Raw genomic sequence first — 18,302 nt, forward strand, 5'->3', positions numbered from 1 at the left:
TAATTAATCTAGGTATCTTGCAAAATACTTCTCAAAGAGCCAGGAAAGCATACAAGTGTATTGAAATTCAAAAACATTTATTTGCACATTAAAACAGCATGAGATTTATTCTATTAAAAAAAGTGACATGTCAAATCAATGTTTTGATATTTTAAAACCTATTAAGAGTGCAGAAAAATAAATCAAAATTTTCTTTAATCACAAAAGAGAGAACCTTATTCCCTGAAAATGATCAATGTAGATTTTTCTAAACTTAATGTTTCTGGTCAGATTCCTACGAATTTAAATGTCTGAGTGGATGGTTACACGGCAACATGTATTCTGAGTTGTAACAACACACATTCTGTGTAAATAATATTCAAGGCCGTCTGCTTAAGGTGATTTAACTAGTCCCTGTCTCACTAGAATGATAAAGATTTCATTAAAACTTCATACTGCACACACACACACAAAAACCTGAATCCTTGTTACTTTAAGCCATATTCATATATTCATAAATATGCATATTGAATATGCATCAGAAACAAGCCACTCTCTTTAGTATTCAGAGTTGATCCTTCTAAACTATCTGTCCTTGTGACAGCATATTTTTACTAAGCAGCTCTTGGGTGCTTCATATACAAGTCGTCCACCTCTCACAGTCAAACAAGGTAAAGGGCATCACTCAAATTTCACAAATGAGGAAATGTACTTAAGCCATGAAAACAACTTACATACTCATCATCAGGAAAGAAAAGAGTAAAGATTTTACTTACAATATTCACTGACAAAACTTTCCTCCATACTAAGACTACATAGAAACAATTCAGTCTTTGTAAATTTTTCTGTCAATAAGCACCACTAGAGAAAAACAAGCAACATCATTAGAAATGGTTGGACTTTCAAAGCCCACTCCAATTTTGCACTATAATCATTTTAATGTTTTGATTTTAGTGTTTACAGAGCACTAAATTAAAAAAATATAAAGTTTTTAACTCATTGCCTGAGAAAGCAACATTTGTGAAAATGTACAATTTTAATTTATGCCACTCTGTCTAACATTCTCACTGGTGTCTCTCCTTTGAAGGCTTCATGAAGCTGAGATCGCTAAAATCGGTCATTTATGGACTCACAGGAGTTCGGGAAACCACTCAACATGGGGCTGATCAGAGGAGCCATTGAGTATGCATCCTGTGCAGCCTGGGTTCCAGCCCTGAGCCTGCCAGCGCCAGCTGCGTGAGATTTGGGACAAGCTGCCCCGTCTCTCAACCCCTCAGCTGCAGAAAAGGAGACACTGATACCTACCCTTAAACACCTGCTATGAATTAAAACATGAGGAAAGCATTTTAGCCTTAGGTAAGTGTCCACTCAGAACAATCTTGGTCATTATGATGATGAGGATTACTTTTAATAAGTTAAGGCAGACCAAAAATTAGAAATCACCATAAAGGAGAAACATTTTATGTCAATGAGCATTTCCTTTTGAATGGATTGCAGAATGTTCCATTGATTTTTTTAATAAATCAAATTTTGTCCACTAATTATAGATTTACAGGTTCATGGACAAGTCTCCAGAAAAAGAATTAGAGGTCACTAACCTCTGCATACAAAGAAAGTAAAGTTTAAAAAAAATCAGGGGGGAGATTATACCTCAATTGAGAGAGTATGTGCTCAGCATGCATGCGGCCCTCAGTTCAGACACCAGTAACTCCATTTAAAAACTTTTTTTTTAAGAAATGGAGAATTAACTCAAAAAGGTGGAGGAATGCAGAATTTTTTTAGAGAATCAACTCAGATTTAAGATGGGGAAAAAAATATCCATTTCTCACAGGAAATCTTGAGAACTATGTAAACCGGATCTGAGTTGTCTAATCTTTTAACATTATTCATGAATTCATATTACCAAGTCTTAAAACTGCCTGATAACCCACAGGGGTGACCCTGATCATAACAGCTGCCAACACGGATCGAGCTCCGGCTACGAATGGTCTGTTCTGCCATCTCTGCCCCTGAGGCCTCACCAGGCTGGGAGCACTAAATTCGGGTCATTCATGAGCATCACGTGTAAGTCCTCCCTTTGTGCTTCTCACTCCCCCCTCACCAGACCCTCTGAGGGAAGCACTGTTATCATCTTCCCCAACCGAAGATAAGGCCACTGAGGCACAGAGACTAAACCTGCTCCAGGTCACATTGGCAATAAAGGACGTCTATAATTCTGCTGTTCTATTATTGACAAAGGAATCTGACATATCAATTCAAGGGAGACTGTTAAATAATCAAGTCTGTCAGGTCTTCACCTCAAAGAGCAGATACTATAGATTCCTGACGTAGGATGAGGCTGCCGCCACATACTGACTCAGCTTGAAATTAATATCCAAGATGAAGCAGCGGATACATGTAAATATTCACGACTGTCAACTCCGCTCTCGGGTCTGGGCCCTTCACTGCCTGAACGGGGGTGAAATCCCCACCCGTGTCAGGGAGGGAAGCGCAGCTCTTCCGGGACTCACCCAGGATTCACGGGCTGTTTCCCCCCCACAGGCTGTCCTCAACGATTAAAAAGCTCTCAAGAATTTTACACCATGCAAAACTAAAAGACGTTTCTGCAGATGGAGCACTTTCTCAGGCTTAAAACTTTTTTGCCTACACTCAGCAAGTGGGAAAATAACACATGAATCTGCAAAGTCTCTGACCCTCACCACTCACAGGAGTAGAATGGCCTCAGCACAAGATGACTCTTCACGGATGAGAACAAAATAAAGCCGCCCCCAACCACAGGCACTCCCAGAGACAGCGCTCAGCAGTCTTCTGCACACTCACGGTTGTGCAGCCCTCACCACCATCTATTTCCAGAACACTTCATCATCCCAGAAGAACACCCCTGCCACTAGCAATCACTCCCCAACCCCCCTCCACCCAACCCCTTGCAACCATCACCTGCCCTCTGCCTCTGCATGTGCCTATTCTGGGCATTTCAGATCACTGAATTCAACAATATGTGGCCGTTTGTGTCTGGTTCCTTTCACTTAACGTGCTGTTATCAAGGTTCGTCCAGGTTGAAGTGGTATCAGCATCTCTCTTTTTTTTTTTTTTGAAAGTGTTAAAGTTTATTAGAAGGTGGTAAGTACTATCAAAAAGAGTAGAGAGGAGCATAAGTGATTGGGTTTCAAAGGGAAAAGGGCGGGTTGAGCAGTCAGTGTGGACTTCCCAGAGCAGGTGGCCTTTTTCATATTCCCCTTTATTTATTTTTTCTTTTTTATTCACTTTTACGTCTGAATAATGTTCCACTACATGGAGATACTACATTCTGTTCATCCATTCAGCAGCTATGTATGGACGAGCTCCAGACGAATGAGTGTAAGAGGTGACTAGGCAGGGATGGCATTTAAGCAAAGGGCAAGATGTGCTTTCAAAAAAAAAAAAAGCCAACAAACAGAGGCACAAAGAAATTCAGCGCGTTTCTGAGAAAGTGCATGCTTGCTTCACGATGACTGCCGTGCAGGGCTGGGGGGGAGTGACAGGAGACACAATGAGGGAGTCACCTGAGAATATTCCCCATGCAAGCAGCTCAGCCAATTCTCCTCCCTCATCCTGTATTTTAGAGCCATTTTTGATAGGTTTTCTATTTCAAGTAACAGTACTTAGTTACACATCTGATCATCTGCGTCAGATCACCTTACATCCAATCCACAGAAAGTCATTCACTGACTGGAGCAGCTCCAAGACATAAAGGTGATGGACCAGGGAGTCCTGCAGCATCCCGGCCTGCAGGCACAAACCCCCACATGTTCCATGGTGATGTCCGGAAAGTAAAATGCATGGAAATATCTCACTGCTTGTGCACGATATCTGCCCCCAAATTGCCCCAAAATCATGCTGGCAAAGCACTACTGAGCCCTCTCACTACAAAAAAAAAAAAAAAAAAAAAAAAAAAAGAGAGAGAGAGAACAGAAAAGAAAAGAATAAAGCTAAGAAGGCAAATTTAGGGTCTTCCATTGAAAACCAGCAACCATCACTGCCAGTAACTCAGCTGGAATGGTCCTGACTTCAAAAACCACTGCGCAGTTACATTGCAAACGTGATAGACATATATGTATTCCACGTAGATGATATTACAGTAGGATTTTTCTTTTCGAAATTTCCAGTTGCAACATTAACACAAGAAAGATTATGTTTCAGCTTTAAAAAAATCAATTATTTTCCACTTTCTTAATTTTGAACCTATTATTATTTTATAAAGGGTGCTATGCTGCAAATTATAAACCAACTATTTGGCTTCTGCCAACAAGACCTTTATGACTTCACTATTTCAGAGCAAGATTTAATGGTGCTTTGAGAAGTGGGTCCTGGGGCGCTCACTAACAGCTCTTTAAATACTGACAAGGATGTGCTATTTAAGTAATGCAAAGGCTCAAACTCTACATTAACTCAGAAACCAAAGAAACTACAGCAAAGCCTTACTTTATCATTTTTAAATTTTGCTATTCTTTTGAATATTAAATTTCTTAAAAGATAAGATTTTTTTTGAGAAACACAGCAGCTGTATTAAATTTCCTCTCACCAAGAAAGCAATCTTTATCAAGAATAAATACCCCTATGGAAATCCAAAAGACGGGACGTTTCTAGCTAAGTGAACATGCAGATCTCAACACAAGACTAAATCCTATCAGATCTCACTCGAACGAGCTCAACAATGTCCTGTGCTACCCTGAAACTTAGCTCTTCTCTTCCAAATGTTGGCTGAGCTAAGATCATCACACAATGCAGGGAAGAAGAGAAAAGTACACCTGGTTGCATCCGTTTTCTTCCAGCCACAAGGTGCCGCTAGGGGGTCCCCGTTAATAAGCTCTCCCCATGAGGAAATCCGGCATTCACACTGCCCCTGCCGTCCCCAAGCAGCCCCGACGCCCCTCTCCCACTGGTGGCCCCCCAGCCTGTCAATGGTCTTCTAATGACCCTCCCAGTTGGTGGCACTCTCCCCCTCTTCCCTGCTTCACACACACACACACAAACACACACACACACACACACACACACACACACACACACACACAGCCAGGGCAGCCTTCCCAAAGCACAAATTTGATTACATCACCCCCACTTCAAACCCTTCAGAGGCTCCCTGGTAGAGTTCCAGCCCCACCCCCGATGCTGCTCGCCCAGCCTCACCTCAGTACCCAGGTCCCCAATGACCTCAGGCGCCCCCTGACCTGCTGCTTCTTCCCACTTGCCTCCAAGCCCATTTTGACTGTTTGTCAAGGGAGCCTTCCTTCCCTCGAACCTCTACACTTTGGGTTAGGTGCCCCTGCTGTGTTCCTAGAACATTCTACGCTAAGACAACTTCTGACAATGCTAAACTCTCAAGAAGCAATACATTTTGCTTACTACTGTGAGTCCAACTCTCTCCCCTGGACACTCAGAATTGCATGTGTTATGAATAAATGAATGAAGGGGTGGGTCTCAAAGGGACGGGCAGAGCTGCTCTCGCCCACCCCGACCCCTTCTTTCTGTAGAACATCAGAAGCAAAACCAGGAGTACCTCTCCTGAGGGTCACTTTCTGCTGACACCCTTCACTGCCTCTTCTGTGTCAATTCTAGTAAAAAACCAAGCTCCTCCTAAACCCTCCATCCCTAGGCCCACTCCAGTGTCCTCCCAAACAGGGGCACCCTCCACCCTGGACCACACAGTGCACTCTCCCCGGGTCCCCACCCCACAAGCCTCCAGGCCTCTACCCGGGCTGCTCCTGCAACCTGAGTCACCCTCTTGATTCCTTCTCCTGGCTGACTCTTACTCTGTCCTCATAACTGAATGTAGAGCCCATTTCTTCAAGGAAGCCCTCTCTGATGATGTCCTTTAGCTCTTGGCTGGGCTCCCTCTACAGCAGGACTGCTTGGCGACCAACTGGTGTTTGTCCACCTGCTCCTCTGAGACCATGAACTCTTGGAGGCCACGTGGGAAAAAGGAGTGAGACGATAAGGGGGGTGGGAAGAGCAAAAGCAAAATCACAGCCCAAGTCCCAGATTCAAGGATTCTGTCTCAGAAGAAAAGAATAAAATGTTTAATACGTATGTCATTTGGCTATGATTTTTGTGGCTCATGGAAAGCAAGAGGTTGGTGTTCTAGTCTAAAATCCAAGTTACATGCAAAGAAATGTACATATTCATATCCAAAGGAAACCAGAGCTGCTCAACAACAGTTTGCAGTTAAAATCAAAGGAAATTTGATAAAGGCAATCTCTCTCTCTCTCTCTCTTTGTTTTTTTTTTTTTTTTTTTTTTGTATCATATAGTTGTAGAAGTATTTGTATAACTAAGTGATGGCTACAGCCTATGATTCTGCACTGGAGTGTTTGGGGCAGAGGAAGCCCAGATTACATGCACTGTGTAAATGCAATCACACCAACACACTGACAGGTGCCCTACTGGCTGAGCTGAAGTTCCAAAGCAGACAACCTTACGATGCAAGACAGCTCTCATTAGAAAGTAAGGAATGCAATGTTCTGTACTCAATTACTTACATTATATGGGCCATTAAGCGATAGTGCATCTTGTCTAATGAAACCCCAAAATAAATTGTTAACGTCGATTTTCTCCATCTGACCCTTATTTGCTAACTTTGGATAACAAACCCTCACTCCATACAGAAAGCTCAGACCTACGCTGCAGCAGGTTACATCCCGTGGAAGAAAGCCTATCAAGGAAGAACTGGAGAGTTTCCCTTCAGAAGCTGCTAAGTCGGGTTTTGCACCTGTACATCATTTGCAACCACGTCATCGTCAAAATAGTTAGACCTTACCTCTGTGGGGCGAAAAGCACTGCGGTGCTTCTGAACCATTAGAGAACACTGAGCTTTGGGAAAGAGTCCTGAGGCACTTAAATCGTACTTTTTGTGAAAGGCTCCAATACTGACCCAATTCACCAATCCAGGTACAACAGGGAGGTACCGGAATTAGTAGAGAGAACATGCCCTTGAAGTCTGACAAGGCCCTGCTTGAATCCTGCTACAGCATTTACTAGCCGCGAAAGGGACCAATTCCTTAACCCCTCTGAGAAGGCTTCCCAAACTGCAAAAGGGGGCTGCCACCGCCCACCTGGGAGACACGGATGTGAATGCAACACGCAAGTAGGGCTGCCGACTGCTACCTGACACGAGACCTGGCTAGTTTCCCTCCGCTGCCCTTCTCCCCCTTTAAACTTGCCCTGTTCCCACTGGTAAGGGTCAAGCCCCGTCCAGACTGCCCGATTCTTCTGTGTATCCCCGGATACATGTCTTACCCTTAGGAGGCCAGAAAAAGAACTATCTCCTCCAACGTCACTATCAATGTTCTTAAGAGTCTGGGTTTTTTTTAACTCTATTTTGCAGGGAGACTATTCCAGAACTGTCCAACCACCATTCTCCACTTTGGCTCCTTCTCACCTCAAATCTTCTGTCTGCTGGCCTTTTGTTCGTGGGAAAGAGAGTCCGCTAGGGTGTAGACTCCCTAGGCCTCTGTCCCTCCCTCACAGGTGAGTGTGACTACCTTCTCAACACTCCCCACTCCGACTCCATCTTCCGAGGAGGTTCCCCTCCTGGAACATGCAGCCTCTGCATCATCCCCAGACGCGCACGCGTGGCCACAACCCTCCATTCAGATTTCTTCCTGGGTGGCCCTGCCCACCCCCAAGACCCTTAAGGATAAATGCCATTGCTCTGAAAATCCCAAACGCCACTGAGTGACACGCCAAAGCTGCATGGTCTGGGCTTTCCTCCAACCCAGGCACAGCCCTGACCCGCCTCAGCCTCAGTCTGCACCTCTCGAGATGAGCTCATCCACCTGCACGGCTGTGAACACCAGCTAAGAATGACGACTCCCAACGTGTATCTCTAGTCCGGCTCCTTCACCTGAGCCCCGGGACCATAGACCCAAGTGCCTCTTTGAAGTCCTAACTTGGATGACAAATGGAATCTTAAAAATGCCTCATGTCCAGCATTTACTCTAGAGTTCGATTCCTGGCAGGTACCTCCCAGGCTCCCGATTTTAGTAACAGACCCAGAACCCACCTAGGTGTTTGAGTTCACATTCAATTTCCCCTGTTCCTCCCCCCGGCCCTGCCCTGGAATCAGTCTTGTCATTTCTATTGCTAAGCCAGTCTCAAGTCTGGTTCTGCAAGGACCACGGATGGAACCCCACAAGCTGACAGCAAGGTGCAGTGCATCACAGTCCTCCGAAGAGAGCTCCCTGGAGGGGGAGGCATCTCCTGCCTCTGGTCACCTCAGAAGGCACTGGGTTCTCACAAAGGAGGCCCAGGAGAAGGGACTCAAGGTTCTCCTGTGGTCTGAAATTTGAAGGGCCCGAGGTTTGGGGCAGTTCCTAGTTAGCAGACACACCTGCCAGTGAGCAGATGAGGATGGGGGAACCCAGGCAAGGCTGTTCTCACTCGGACCCCTGGGCTCTCGGGAGCCACGGGAAAGGCCTGTGTTCAGGGCACAGCCCAGCCTTCACAGATCCCAGCCTGCATTTGCCAACCCAGAGAGCCTAGACTCCTACTTGCGATTCTTGTGTTCTGTTCCCCCCCCAGAATGTGATGGGCTCTTTCAGAACGTCTGGCCTGTCTCAAGCGAGACCAAGTCAGTGAAGGATGAAGTGTCCACAATTGGACCAGGGCATGAAAGGAGAAACAAGGTCTCATGGCCAGCATGACGGTGGTGGCCAAACACTTCCCCCGGGTGAGATGAACCAGGGTGTGGGTGAGAATGCAAGGTCACTTCACAGCTGAATAGGGTGTTGGAGACTCACTACCGCAAACTAACGACACGGCCGTCAGTGGTGGACGTCAGCTGCAACAGACACGGAGTCAGCTACTTACTGCCATCATGGGTTAATAGTAAAGGCTGGTGCAGGGAGGACTGCATGGCTGCTGAGGCAAACCACAGACCCGGCTCTGAAAGCCCACTGGCTGGAGCAGAGAGGAAGCTACAGTCCCCTTTAGCGGTCCCTGTGTCCACCAGATCCAAGTGAGCCAGCTACTTAGGAGAAGGCCATGTTGTTCTGATACTCAGAAAAACCAGCCTCGTAAAGGGAAAATAAGAGTGGCATGGAGTTTAGACCCGCTCCTGCCTCTCTATGAAGGCAAAGTAAAGTAAATGGCACGGGGATGGTGAATGCAAAAACAAAAAACAAAAAACATAAAACCGGTGACTGCTTCCTCCAACAGCATCCCCTGCAGCTGCTCATCTCCGAGCCTGCCACTTTCTCACCAGTGACCACCGGCCAGGAAGCTCCGTCACGCACGTCACACAGCGACAGCCCGGATCCTCGTGCCAAGCACGTTTGTGTGAAAGCCAGAATCAAGGAAGATGCTGCAGATTTTGACTTTCCAAGTTTAAGTACTCCATGAAAAAAATCCCTCAGCAGCCGCCTAAATCAATTCGCATCTCACTTCTTCAAAACAATCAAACAAATTTAATAAGGGCGCATTTGTCACCAAACATAAGGAGGACCAAACTGGTTCCTCAAATCAAGGATTTTAACAGGTATCAAACACCAGTGGGTGATGTGCTAACAAAGCAAAAATTCCAAAAAACTAGAAAATAAAAAGATGACTAGGATAATATATGGATCAAGGCAACTGTTAAGGTTTTTGCTTTTTAAAGCGATGGGGACAGCACGGAGGACAATCTGGCTATTTCCAATGCAGGGTGTGCACAGTCCAATTTTCTGACGCAACAACATGCTCACAGGGCGGTACAAGATAGAAAGGGAAATAGAAAAAGGAAAAGAGGAACAGCGAAAATTAGAAACACATGAGAACAAAAATAACTGACAGCAATTACAAGAATTTAGGTGAGTTTGGTGAGGACAGGGACGAGGGGACGGTGAGACCCACCCTCACCTATTGTTCCAGGGAAGGCAGGGGCCTGAGGCGAGCGGCGCTGCCGGGGGACACCAACGTGGTCAGCGCCCCAAACCTAAACTTCTCCTAGATGCGAGTAAACAGCTTTTGAGCTACAAAATGTGGTCGCATTTCAAGCTGGACAATTTTACTCACTCCCACCAAGAGTAACAGGAGAGAATTAGGCTCTGTTCCTGCACCAAAGCATTGTTTAAAAAATTAATGACTGTGTAATAGTAAAAGCAACAATGGAGTAAAAGTGACTGGAGGAGAACTTACATGACCCGAGATCACAGGCCGCGTTACTTCACTGACGTTCAGATGCTGGCTGAGCCCTTACGGTACCAAAACAGACAGACCCACCAGGAGGGAGGTTTAATGCGCTGCTGTATTTTGATGCCGGGAGCCATGCCTGGTACACAAGGTTCTGGGTAAACAATGGTGACTGTGTCAACCACTATGGGCTAAGCACACAACCAGCTACTCCGCCAAATCCCAAGGACAGAATTCAAAAGGCAAAAACAAGCTGGCATTCTCTGTTGGGTCTGCAGACTCAGAGCCAAGCAGTTGCTGAGCAAACATGTCACCAGTGCCTCCTGTGACAAAAGAAGAGGCACTGGTCAGGGGGCTGGGTCAGGGCTCCAGGCTTCCACTGCTCACCCACCATTTTGTCCAGGGGGAGATGTTGGTCCCTGCTTACGTTGCACCGATGTACCGACATTGACTGACGCCTGGGGACTCAGCAGGAGGTGACAGGTGACGGGAATGGAGCCAGCCTGGGAGTGGCACGGTGCTGGCATCTGTGTCCTCAGCTTTGCCCAGGCCACTACATTTGCCAGCTCATCTACAAGAAGCAGAAAGGGAGAAAGCCGTGTAGATCACGGGGCCCTGTGAGGACAAGTACAGGTCATGGCCACGACATGCCTCGCCCCTTCCTTAAGATATAGAGGTATGTCCGGGGAGGAAGTGAAAATTCATCCAGAGCCCGCCAGGCACCACAAGCAGGTGGGACTCGGGTCCCCTGTGCCTGTCACTCACAGGACTGGTCTGGACTTTCTTTTTATCAATTCTCTGGCATCTTCTCCTCCAACTTACCAACAACCAGAAAGTAGAATCTGATTTTAGACTCACAGAGAATCGCAGAAAACCTCCTCCACATCAGGCCCGGCAGCACGTGCCAGGCCCTCCGACCGACACCCGTGGGACCGCCATGAGCCCTCTCCAGACTCAAGGCCCGAGGCCGTAGGTCGGGGGGGCACAGATTCCCACACTCTCCCCAGCAAAGGGGGAACACCTCTCGGCAAATGCATCTCACCTTCTTCTGCCCGAGGGACATCTCGATAGATACACAGGGAAACAGAGCAGAATGTGGGGGGTTAGGCAGCCCAGAAGAGCTCGTCTGCACTTCCAAGGCAAAGTGGGTCCGTTGACCTAATCACAGGGACAAAGTGAGGACGAATCTTTCCCTGCTGTGCCCCATGCTCCGTGACACGCCTTTCCCTGCGTAAGGAGCTCATTTGGAAGCCCCTGGCAGTGTTTCTGTAGTCCTAAATTGGCATGGTGGTTGTCAGGCAGGGAGAGAGGGCCTGAGCCGTGCAGGTGCTGGACCTGGGAGGCAGGAGACCCTGTCTCCACCCCCAGCTCAACCAGCATCTCATTCTGCGTCTCAGGATTCAGCATGACATCTATAAGCAAAGGGATGAGACTGTCCCAGGACATGCTGTCCAACAGGAATGAAATGACAGCCATGTAAAGAAAATTTCCCAGTTGCCACATTTAAAAATGTAACCTCCCCAAAAAAAACCCTAGAAACTGATTTTAAGAACATATCTTACTTATTCTACAGTATGTAAAATACTATCATTTTGACATGTAATCAATAAAGAAAGAAACAAGATAGTTTACATTCTTTTTACTAGACAAGTCTCAGCGTCTGATGTGCATTTGACCTACAGCACATCTCAGCTCAGAGCAGCCTCCTCCCCAGCTCTCCTAGCATCAGTGGCTTTGGCTACTCTATTGGACAGCAACTCCAGGGGTCACACCAGGGGAATTGGCTGAAAAGCGGGAGTAAGTGTCCATAATAACCCTAAAAGAATCTCTCTGATACAAAGGCGGATTCACTTTTAAACGTCTGAAAACCGGCGGGTTTCACCTCCCTCACGCCTTGGCTACAAGACAGCCCTCCTCCTTGCTGATCCCTTTCTGGATGTAGGGAAGCAACCCTTCACACAGCCAGGGTGTCCGGGCATCCAGGTAGAATTTCCTGCTCTCTGTGTCCAATCCCACAAAGTCCTCCTTCTCAAACAGGATGTAGAGAAGGAGGATCTTATCCCCAGTCTTGTCGGATGCACCGTCCAGCCACTTGGACTTGAGCATGATGAAGAGAGTCTCAGTGAAGTCCTCGATCCTCTTCTCCACCAGCCTGCAGTCCTCGTAGATTGAAGGCCACGTCGGTGCGCGGATGCTCGGCCACCTCCCCATGCAGCACAAAGACAAAGAGCCGAGAGTCATAGAGCGTGGTGCCATACAGCTCCTCTGCACGTGGAGCTTCTCGAAGGTCTTGTCCAAGAGGCAGTCGGTAATGGTGACAAGGCCCACGACCTTGCGGTGGGTCTGGAAGTCGCTCCACCCATTCTCGGGCGCATAGTGGTGACTGTAGTGGATACAGAGTGCCCACTGCGAGCCGCAAGGGATGATCTGCCTCACCAAGGAGATTCGCTTATAGATGCAAAAGAAATTCTCCTCTGAGATGATCCCCACGGGTTGGACCACCACGGGGAGAGTCTGGTGGTCCTAAGCACACTGCATGTAGTCAGGGATGTTCATGTTGCAGTCCCTGACGAGAGGGAAGAGGAGACCGTGGTACATACTGTGCTGCGGGCTGCGGGCCTCACTGGGTTGCGGTGACGTGGTGTGTACCAGTCAGAAGGCAGGGGAAGCCCAAGCAAAGCCGTGGGTACAGTTTGTCCTCAGCGTCTGCACATGGCTACCGCAGCTCGGATCACATTAGGCAGCTTTTGGTCTAGGCTTCCGCCCTCTGCAGAAAAGGGTCATTTCTTGTTTTCTGTTTCCAAGCACCTAGCCAGGCCCTGATGCAAAGTCAATGCTCAAAACTGCTGAATAAAGGAATGAATAAAGGAACTGCTTCCACACCCCTCAGCAGGATATAATGTAAAGAAACACAGTAGGATCAAAAGACCTGGATTTCAACTCCAATTTATTTGAACTCCTAAGATGCAGAATACTTGATAAGAAAACTTGCTTTGGGGAGGAGAGTACAGTTCAGTGGTAGAGCACATGCTTAGCATGTATGAGGTCCTGGGTTGAATCCTCAGTACCTCATTTTAAAAAAAAATGAAACAAATAAATTAACCTATTTACCCCCCTCAAAAAATAATTTTGAATTCCAAATTCAAGAAAAAATAAACACCTTGCAATTGACACAACTTTGTAAACATGAGTATACTTCAATTAAAAAAAATCCTTGCCTTACAAGAATATATCTGGATTATGGAACTTTACAAATGTAAAATGCCTAGGTTACCACCTGCATAAAAAGAAGGAAATGTACAAATTTACTATCCCTCATTTATGAGCTATATTCCCTTTGGGGGGTTTATAACCTCTCAGAGCTAATTTTCTCAGATTAAAAAAAGAAGGAAACATTACCGGATTCTCCATAGTGCTGAAGAATCAGATAAAACTATGATAGCATCTGACCCACAGAGTTTACTCAATAAATGCTTGTTGAATGAATGAATAAACAAGCAAAGTGAATGCTGCTCCCTGCCACAGAGTATCATGTTGGTACTGCCTGGAATTTCCAAGCCCACGTTTCACCCGACTCTACACTAACCATGGGTGACCTGGGCAGGCCTGTGTGCTCCTCTTAACCCCAGTTTAATCATGAATAGAAATGAGGGCAATAACACAAACCTCAAAGGGTTAGTGAGTCATTACTGAATTGTATCCCAACTTTGCAAGATGGAACCTTTAAAGAAATTTGGGCAAAAAGTCCGTAGGCCCTCTCCATATTATCTCTTACAACTACATGGGAATCTACATTATATCTCAAAATTAAAAAAGTCTAATTTATTAAAGAGGCTATTGAGGTTAAACGAGCTCACTGTCTCAAATAAGGAACACACAGTACAAATAGGTCAATGCCCAACCCATGAGATACACTCAGTAAATATTCCCACTGAGCCCACTGGTCCCTCCAACTTCAGAGCACGATGATGTGTCCTCATGGCCAGAGGCCCCTGCACCTGAAACTAACAAAGCTAATGGTCCCCACTTTCAAGAACCCCTGCCACCACCGTAGGACTAATTTTGTACTTGTAATTTTTTTCTTTATATTAAATAGGAAAACGTAATTGCATAGCCTTCAGGCCACCAAAACCTGTCTACAGAGATCATGATGGCAGCCCTTCTTCGTGAAACAATAAAATGAAAAGCCATTTCCACAAGATCTCTGTGTAAATCTACTAGGGAACTTCATCCTGGACTGAGAGGAAGAGGACTGGGGAGGAGGGGGCAATCTGCGGCACACAGACCCATGGGCCACCTGTCCCACGATGGACTTTAGACCCAACACTCACCCTCAAGGAACTTCAAAATAGACACTGACAGAGTGCTGTGGACAAGATTTTTTTTTTTTTTTTAAAGAAATCCCTTATTCCCTCGCAGGTTTTGTTTCTACGGAGAAACAAATGTCTTATGTTTATAATGTTCCACAAAACACTTAAATTATTATCACCCCAACTTGACGCATTAAGAAACTGAGGGAGAGAGGTTTATCACATTGTGCAAGATTAGAGAGAGGTAAAAAAAATAAAAAATTAGAGAGTGGCCACGTCGGACACCGTATTTAAACCCAAGCCCCTGTTCCAGTGCTCACACTAGAAAGTGGGATATACTGCCCCTTTCCTGCCCTCTCCCTGCAATAAATCTCTGAAGACTCTTTTCTGTGCCACCTGGAATCACAATCACTTCAATTTTCCACAAAGAGCTATGTCACATTTTGGATGTGTCAAAATCTATAGGTTGAATGGGAGGAGAGATTTGTATTTTCTGTTTCTCAAAGGAAACATGGCTTAAAAGAAACTGAAAAGCACTTTTCTAGTCTAAGTCTTCATTGTGCAGAGAAGGAAACGGAGGCTCAGAAGAGATGAGGAAAGGGCCTTATTAACATATATTGCCTCAGCGCAGCACCAAGCCAGCCATGGGCACTTCTGGGGGAGGATCTGGAAGGCCCAGGAGAATGAGTCTTAGAAAACGGAAAGAGAAGAAGCATACAAAGCCCCGTCTCTACACCATCATACCATGAAGTTCCACCAAATTACCCAGTATGGGTGCAGCCAACATTAATGTGCGATAAACAGGTTATAGAAACCTGGAAGTCTCAACCATAGTGGAAATTCCAACATTTACTTTGTTTTTTTTTCTCAGTTCAAGCATCAGCTCAGTGGGCACTCTGTACCAGGCACTACACGAGGCCTGGGGTTCTCCCAAATACACAACTCTTATATCACGTGAGCAAACCACACACAGGCCCACCAGAAGGAAAATGCCCACAGATAAGGTGGAATTACTGAAACTGAAAGCAGCCAACCAGCATATATTACTAGCAAAAACGGTGCTGCTAGAAATAGACTCATGGACATAGAAAGCCAACTGTGGTTAGCAGGCAGGAAAAGGGGGATTAACAGATACACGTTAATAAATATAAAATAAATGACAAGGACCTACTATATAGCACAGGGAACTATATTCAATTTCTTGTAATGAGTTGTACTAAAAACAAACTAAAAGATATATAGATACATATGCATATGTTTATAACTGAATCTCTGCTGTACATCTGAAACTAACATTCTAAATTGACTACACTTCAATAAAAATAATTTTAAAAAATAAGTAAAAATAAAAGCAACGCCATTTAGAAAAAATAAAAGAATACTCTGATCCCCTTAGCTGTAGGTGCTGGAGAAATCTGGTTACAAACACCAAGTCCACTGGATCACTCCAGCACTGGCTGTCACTCTTTCTGACCATCAGAGAGTCACTTGGCTTCAGTGAGTTTACTTTTCTCTTCTGTGAAAGGCTTCAGTTGCAACTAACGATGTATAGAATCTCATCATTCACAAACCCAACAATTAATGAGGACTTCCCATGGGCCAGGCTCTGGAAATATGAAAATATAGGGTCCGAGATATATTCATGGGTAAAAGAAATTTATGCCATAAAGACATTAATTCTTCTTGCTTTGATAGACTGATTCAATACAATTCTGTTTAGATTTCCTACCAGATTTTTTATGGGTAACAAGATAATTTATGGTCAGGAACAACCAAGAATCTTCTTTAGAACCAGCACTGGGAAGGGGTGGATAGGTCAATCATTTCCACTGGTCTTTCTGAAGTGATGAAAACGTTCTGGAATATTAATGGTTGCACCACTGTGAATATGCTAAAGCTGCTGAATTCTAGCATTTAAGTGGGTGGACTTCATGGTGTGTGAAAAATATCACAATAAAGAAGTTAAATGAAAAAATATTTCTTGATATTTATTTTTCCCTCTATACAACTAGTCTGCCCCACAATTTAAGAAGAACCAAAAAACCAAAACAAACCGAATTTTGCCAGGAGCTCTTTAGGACTGCAATGTCCCTGAGTCTCCAACGCCTCTGGTGGTGCTGTTCCTGTTAACACACCCTAGCTGGGCTGGGCTAGTTAGGGACTGTAACTATCTTTTTAAGATCGACGGTCACACATTTCACCCTGGGAGAGGGAAAGATGGAGGATGTCACAGCCTCATGCCTTCAGCTCATTTTTAACTGAACCAAGCCTTGCTTTCAACACTGTAATCCCTATCACTATAAAAACAGTGACATCATCAAGCACTGCCATCATAACACGTGAAAGTGTTCAAGGTACTTACCTGGGGCAGAAACACTGAGGGAGGAGACGGAAACTCGCTCAGGACTGACGCTCCCTTTTCCCGACTCCACCCGGAGAAGCTGGGGTTCACAGCCGGAGGCTCTCAGCCCGGGGAGGAGCGCCCACAACACTGAGCTGGCCCCCAGGGAGAGGGGAAGGGAGACGAGTGCAGCCCCGGGGTCGCGGGGCAGGGAAAGCCGGGGGGGGGACGCAGGCAGTAGCCACGCTCGGAGGCCAGCCCCAGCCCCAGCCGCCCGCCCCCATCCGGGTCCGCAGACCCCGCCGTCCCGGGACACAGCCCGCCCAGGGGCGGGGACGGGCCGGCGGCCGAGGAGAGGCAGCCCGGGAGGAGAGGACTCGCGGGCGGGAGAGGGAAAAGGGACTCCAGCCGCGGACTCAGGGGAGCCCGGCTGGGGCGAGTGGCGGCAGGTGCACACCTGGCCCTGGACAGCTGTGGCCGGGGCGCCGGGGCAGGAGAAAAAGTCCTACCAGGCGAAAGAGCTGAGCAGAATTTGGGGCCGATCCCCTGCTCGGAGCTGGAGCTTCCAACCCTCGTTCCAGCTGGCACCGACTGCGCATGAACAGGAGGGCCAGTGATCCTCTCTGGGTTCTGCGAGAGAAGGTGGGGAAGCGAGGGACGGAGAAGATGGGAGGAGGAGGGGAGAAGGGGAAAAGTGGAGGGAGAGACATGGACAGGAGGAGCAGAGAGAAGGCAGGGATCTGGAGGTTGGAGGAGAGTAGCAGAGATGGAGAGAAATAGTTTTAACTCTGGGGGCATCCTGAAGGAGGCAGCAGTCCTGCCTCTGCACACTTCTCTAACCCTTCAAGGCCCGCAGCTCATATTTTACCTCCCTGGTCCAGCCCTCCACCCAAGGCCTCTGCAGGACCCCTACGGGGATCACACCCGTTGCCCCAAATTGGATCTGGGTTTCCTTTTGCTCTGGGAACCAAGCACCCGCAGGTGTTGTCGCTCAGAACTACCTTGGAAAGAGTACCTATTCCCCTTTTACACGCTGGGACACAGGCAGGCAAGATCTCTGCCTTACCTCCACTCTCCCAGGTGTTGTGCTGGCGGGGAGCGGGAGGTACGAGGTCAGATCCCAGAAGGAGCATACTGCCTGAGTGTTGGTGCATAGTCCCCATCCTTCCTGGGTAAACCACACCCCACCCTCGGGGAACCATCAAGGGCACACAGTATGTCCCTGGGTGTGGGAAAGCTGCCCTCAATTCCAGTGCCCAGCTTGCTAGGAAGATAGGAGTGTTACTGAGTCCAAATTCATTCTCCTTAGTGCAGAACAGGCCAGTAAGTTGGGAGACCAGGTGTTGGGGCATGGAATAGCAACTTTCTGTAGACCTAGATGGCAAACTAATGTCCTGGAAAACCATCTCCCCAAGTCAGAATTCAGGCTTCTTTCCTACGAGCTTGGTTTTTGCAATCTTCTTGATGTAGGAATTCTTTGTTGTTAGAATCCTTTGTTCTTGCAGCTATCTGCCTGGGTCAGATCCC

General features: G+C 46.7%; 1 protein-coding gene across 18 annotated transcripts in view; it reads right to left on the bottom strand.

Moving 5' to 3' along the window:
• Nucleotides 1-18,302, bottom strand: part of LOC141577530 (uncharacterized) — a 137,826-nt gene that overhangs the window by 95,665 nt on the left and 23,859 nt on the right. For 10 of the 18 annotated variants that reach the window (XR_012506686.1, XM_074362855.1, XM_074362854.1 and 7 more), the window contains 3 exons: nt 16,797-17,515; nt 10,552-10,695; nt 10,131-10,447 (listed from right to left, as the gene is read on the bottom strand). Coding sequence is in view for 5 of the 18 variants with exons in the window: in XM_074362867.1 (XP_074218968.1) it covers nt 16,899-17,515 (617 nt within the window). In the remaining 13 variants the exon portion in view is untranslated. Of the gene's footprint in view, nt 1-10,130; nt 10,448-10,551; nt 10,696-12,646; nt 12,892-15,609; nt 16,041-16,796; nt 17,516-18,302 lie in introns of those variants that run through there. The other 8 variants (XM_074362856.1, XM_074362869.1, XM_074362868.1 and 5 more) reach the window with 4 other exon arrangements.

Source organism: Camelus bactrianus, chromosome 4, assembly GCF_048773025.1.
Source record: "Camelus bactrianus isolate YW-2024 breed Bactrian camel chromosome 4, ASM4877302v1, whole genome shotgun sequence".
Taxonomy (NCBI): domain Eukaryota; kingdom Metazoa; phylum Chordata; class Mammalia; order Artiodactyla; family Camelidae; genus Camelus; species Camelus bactrianus.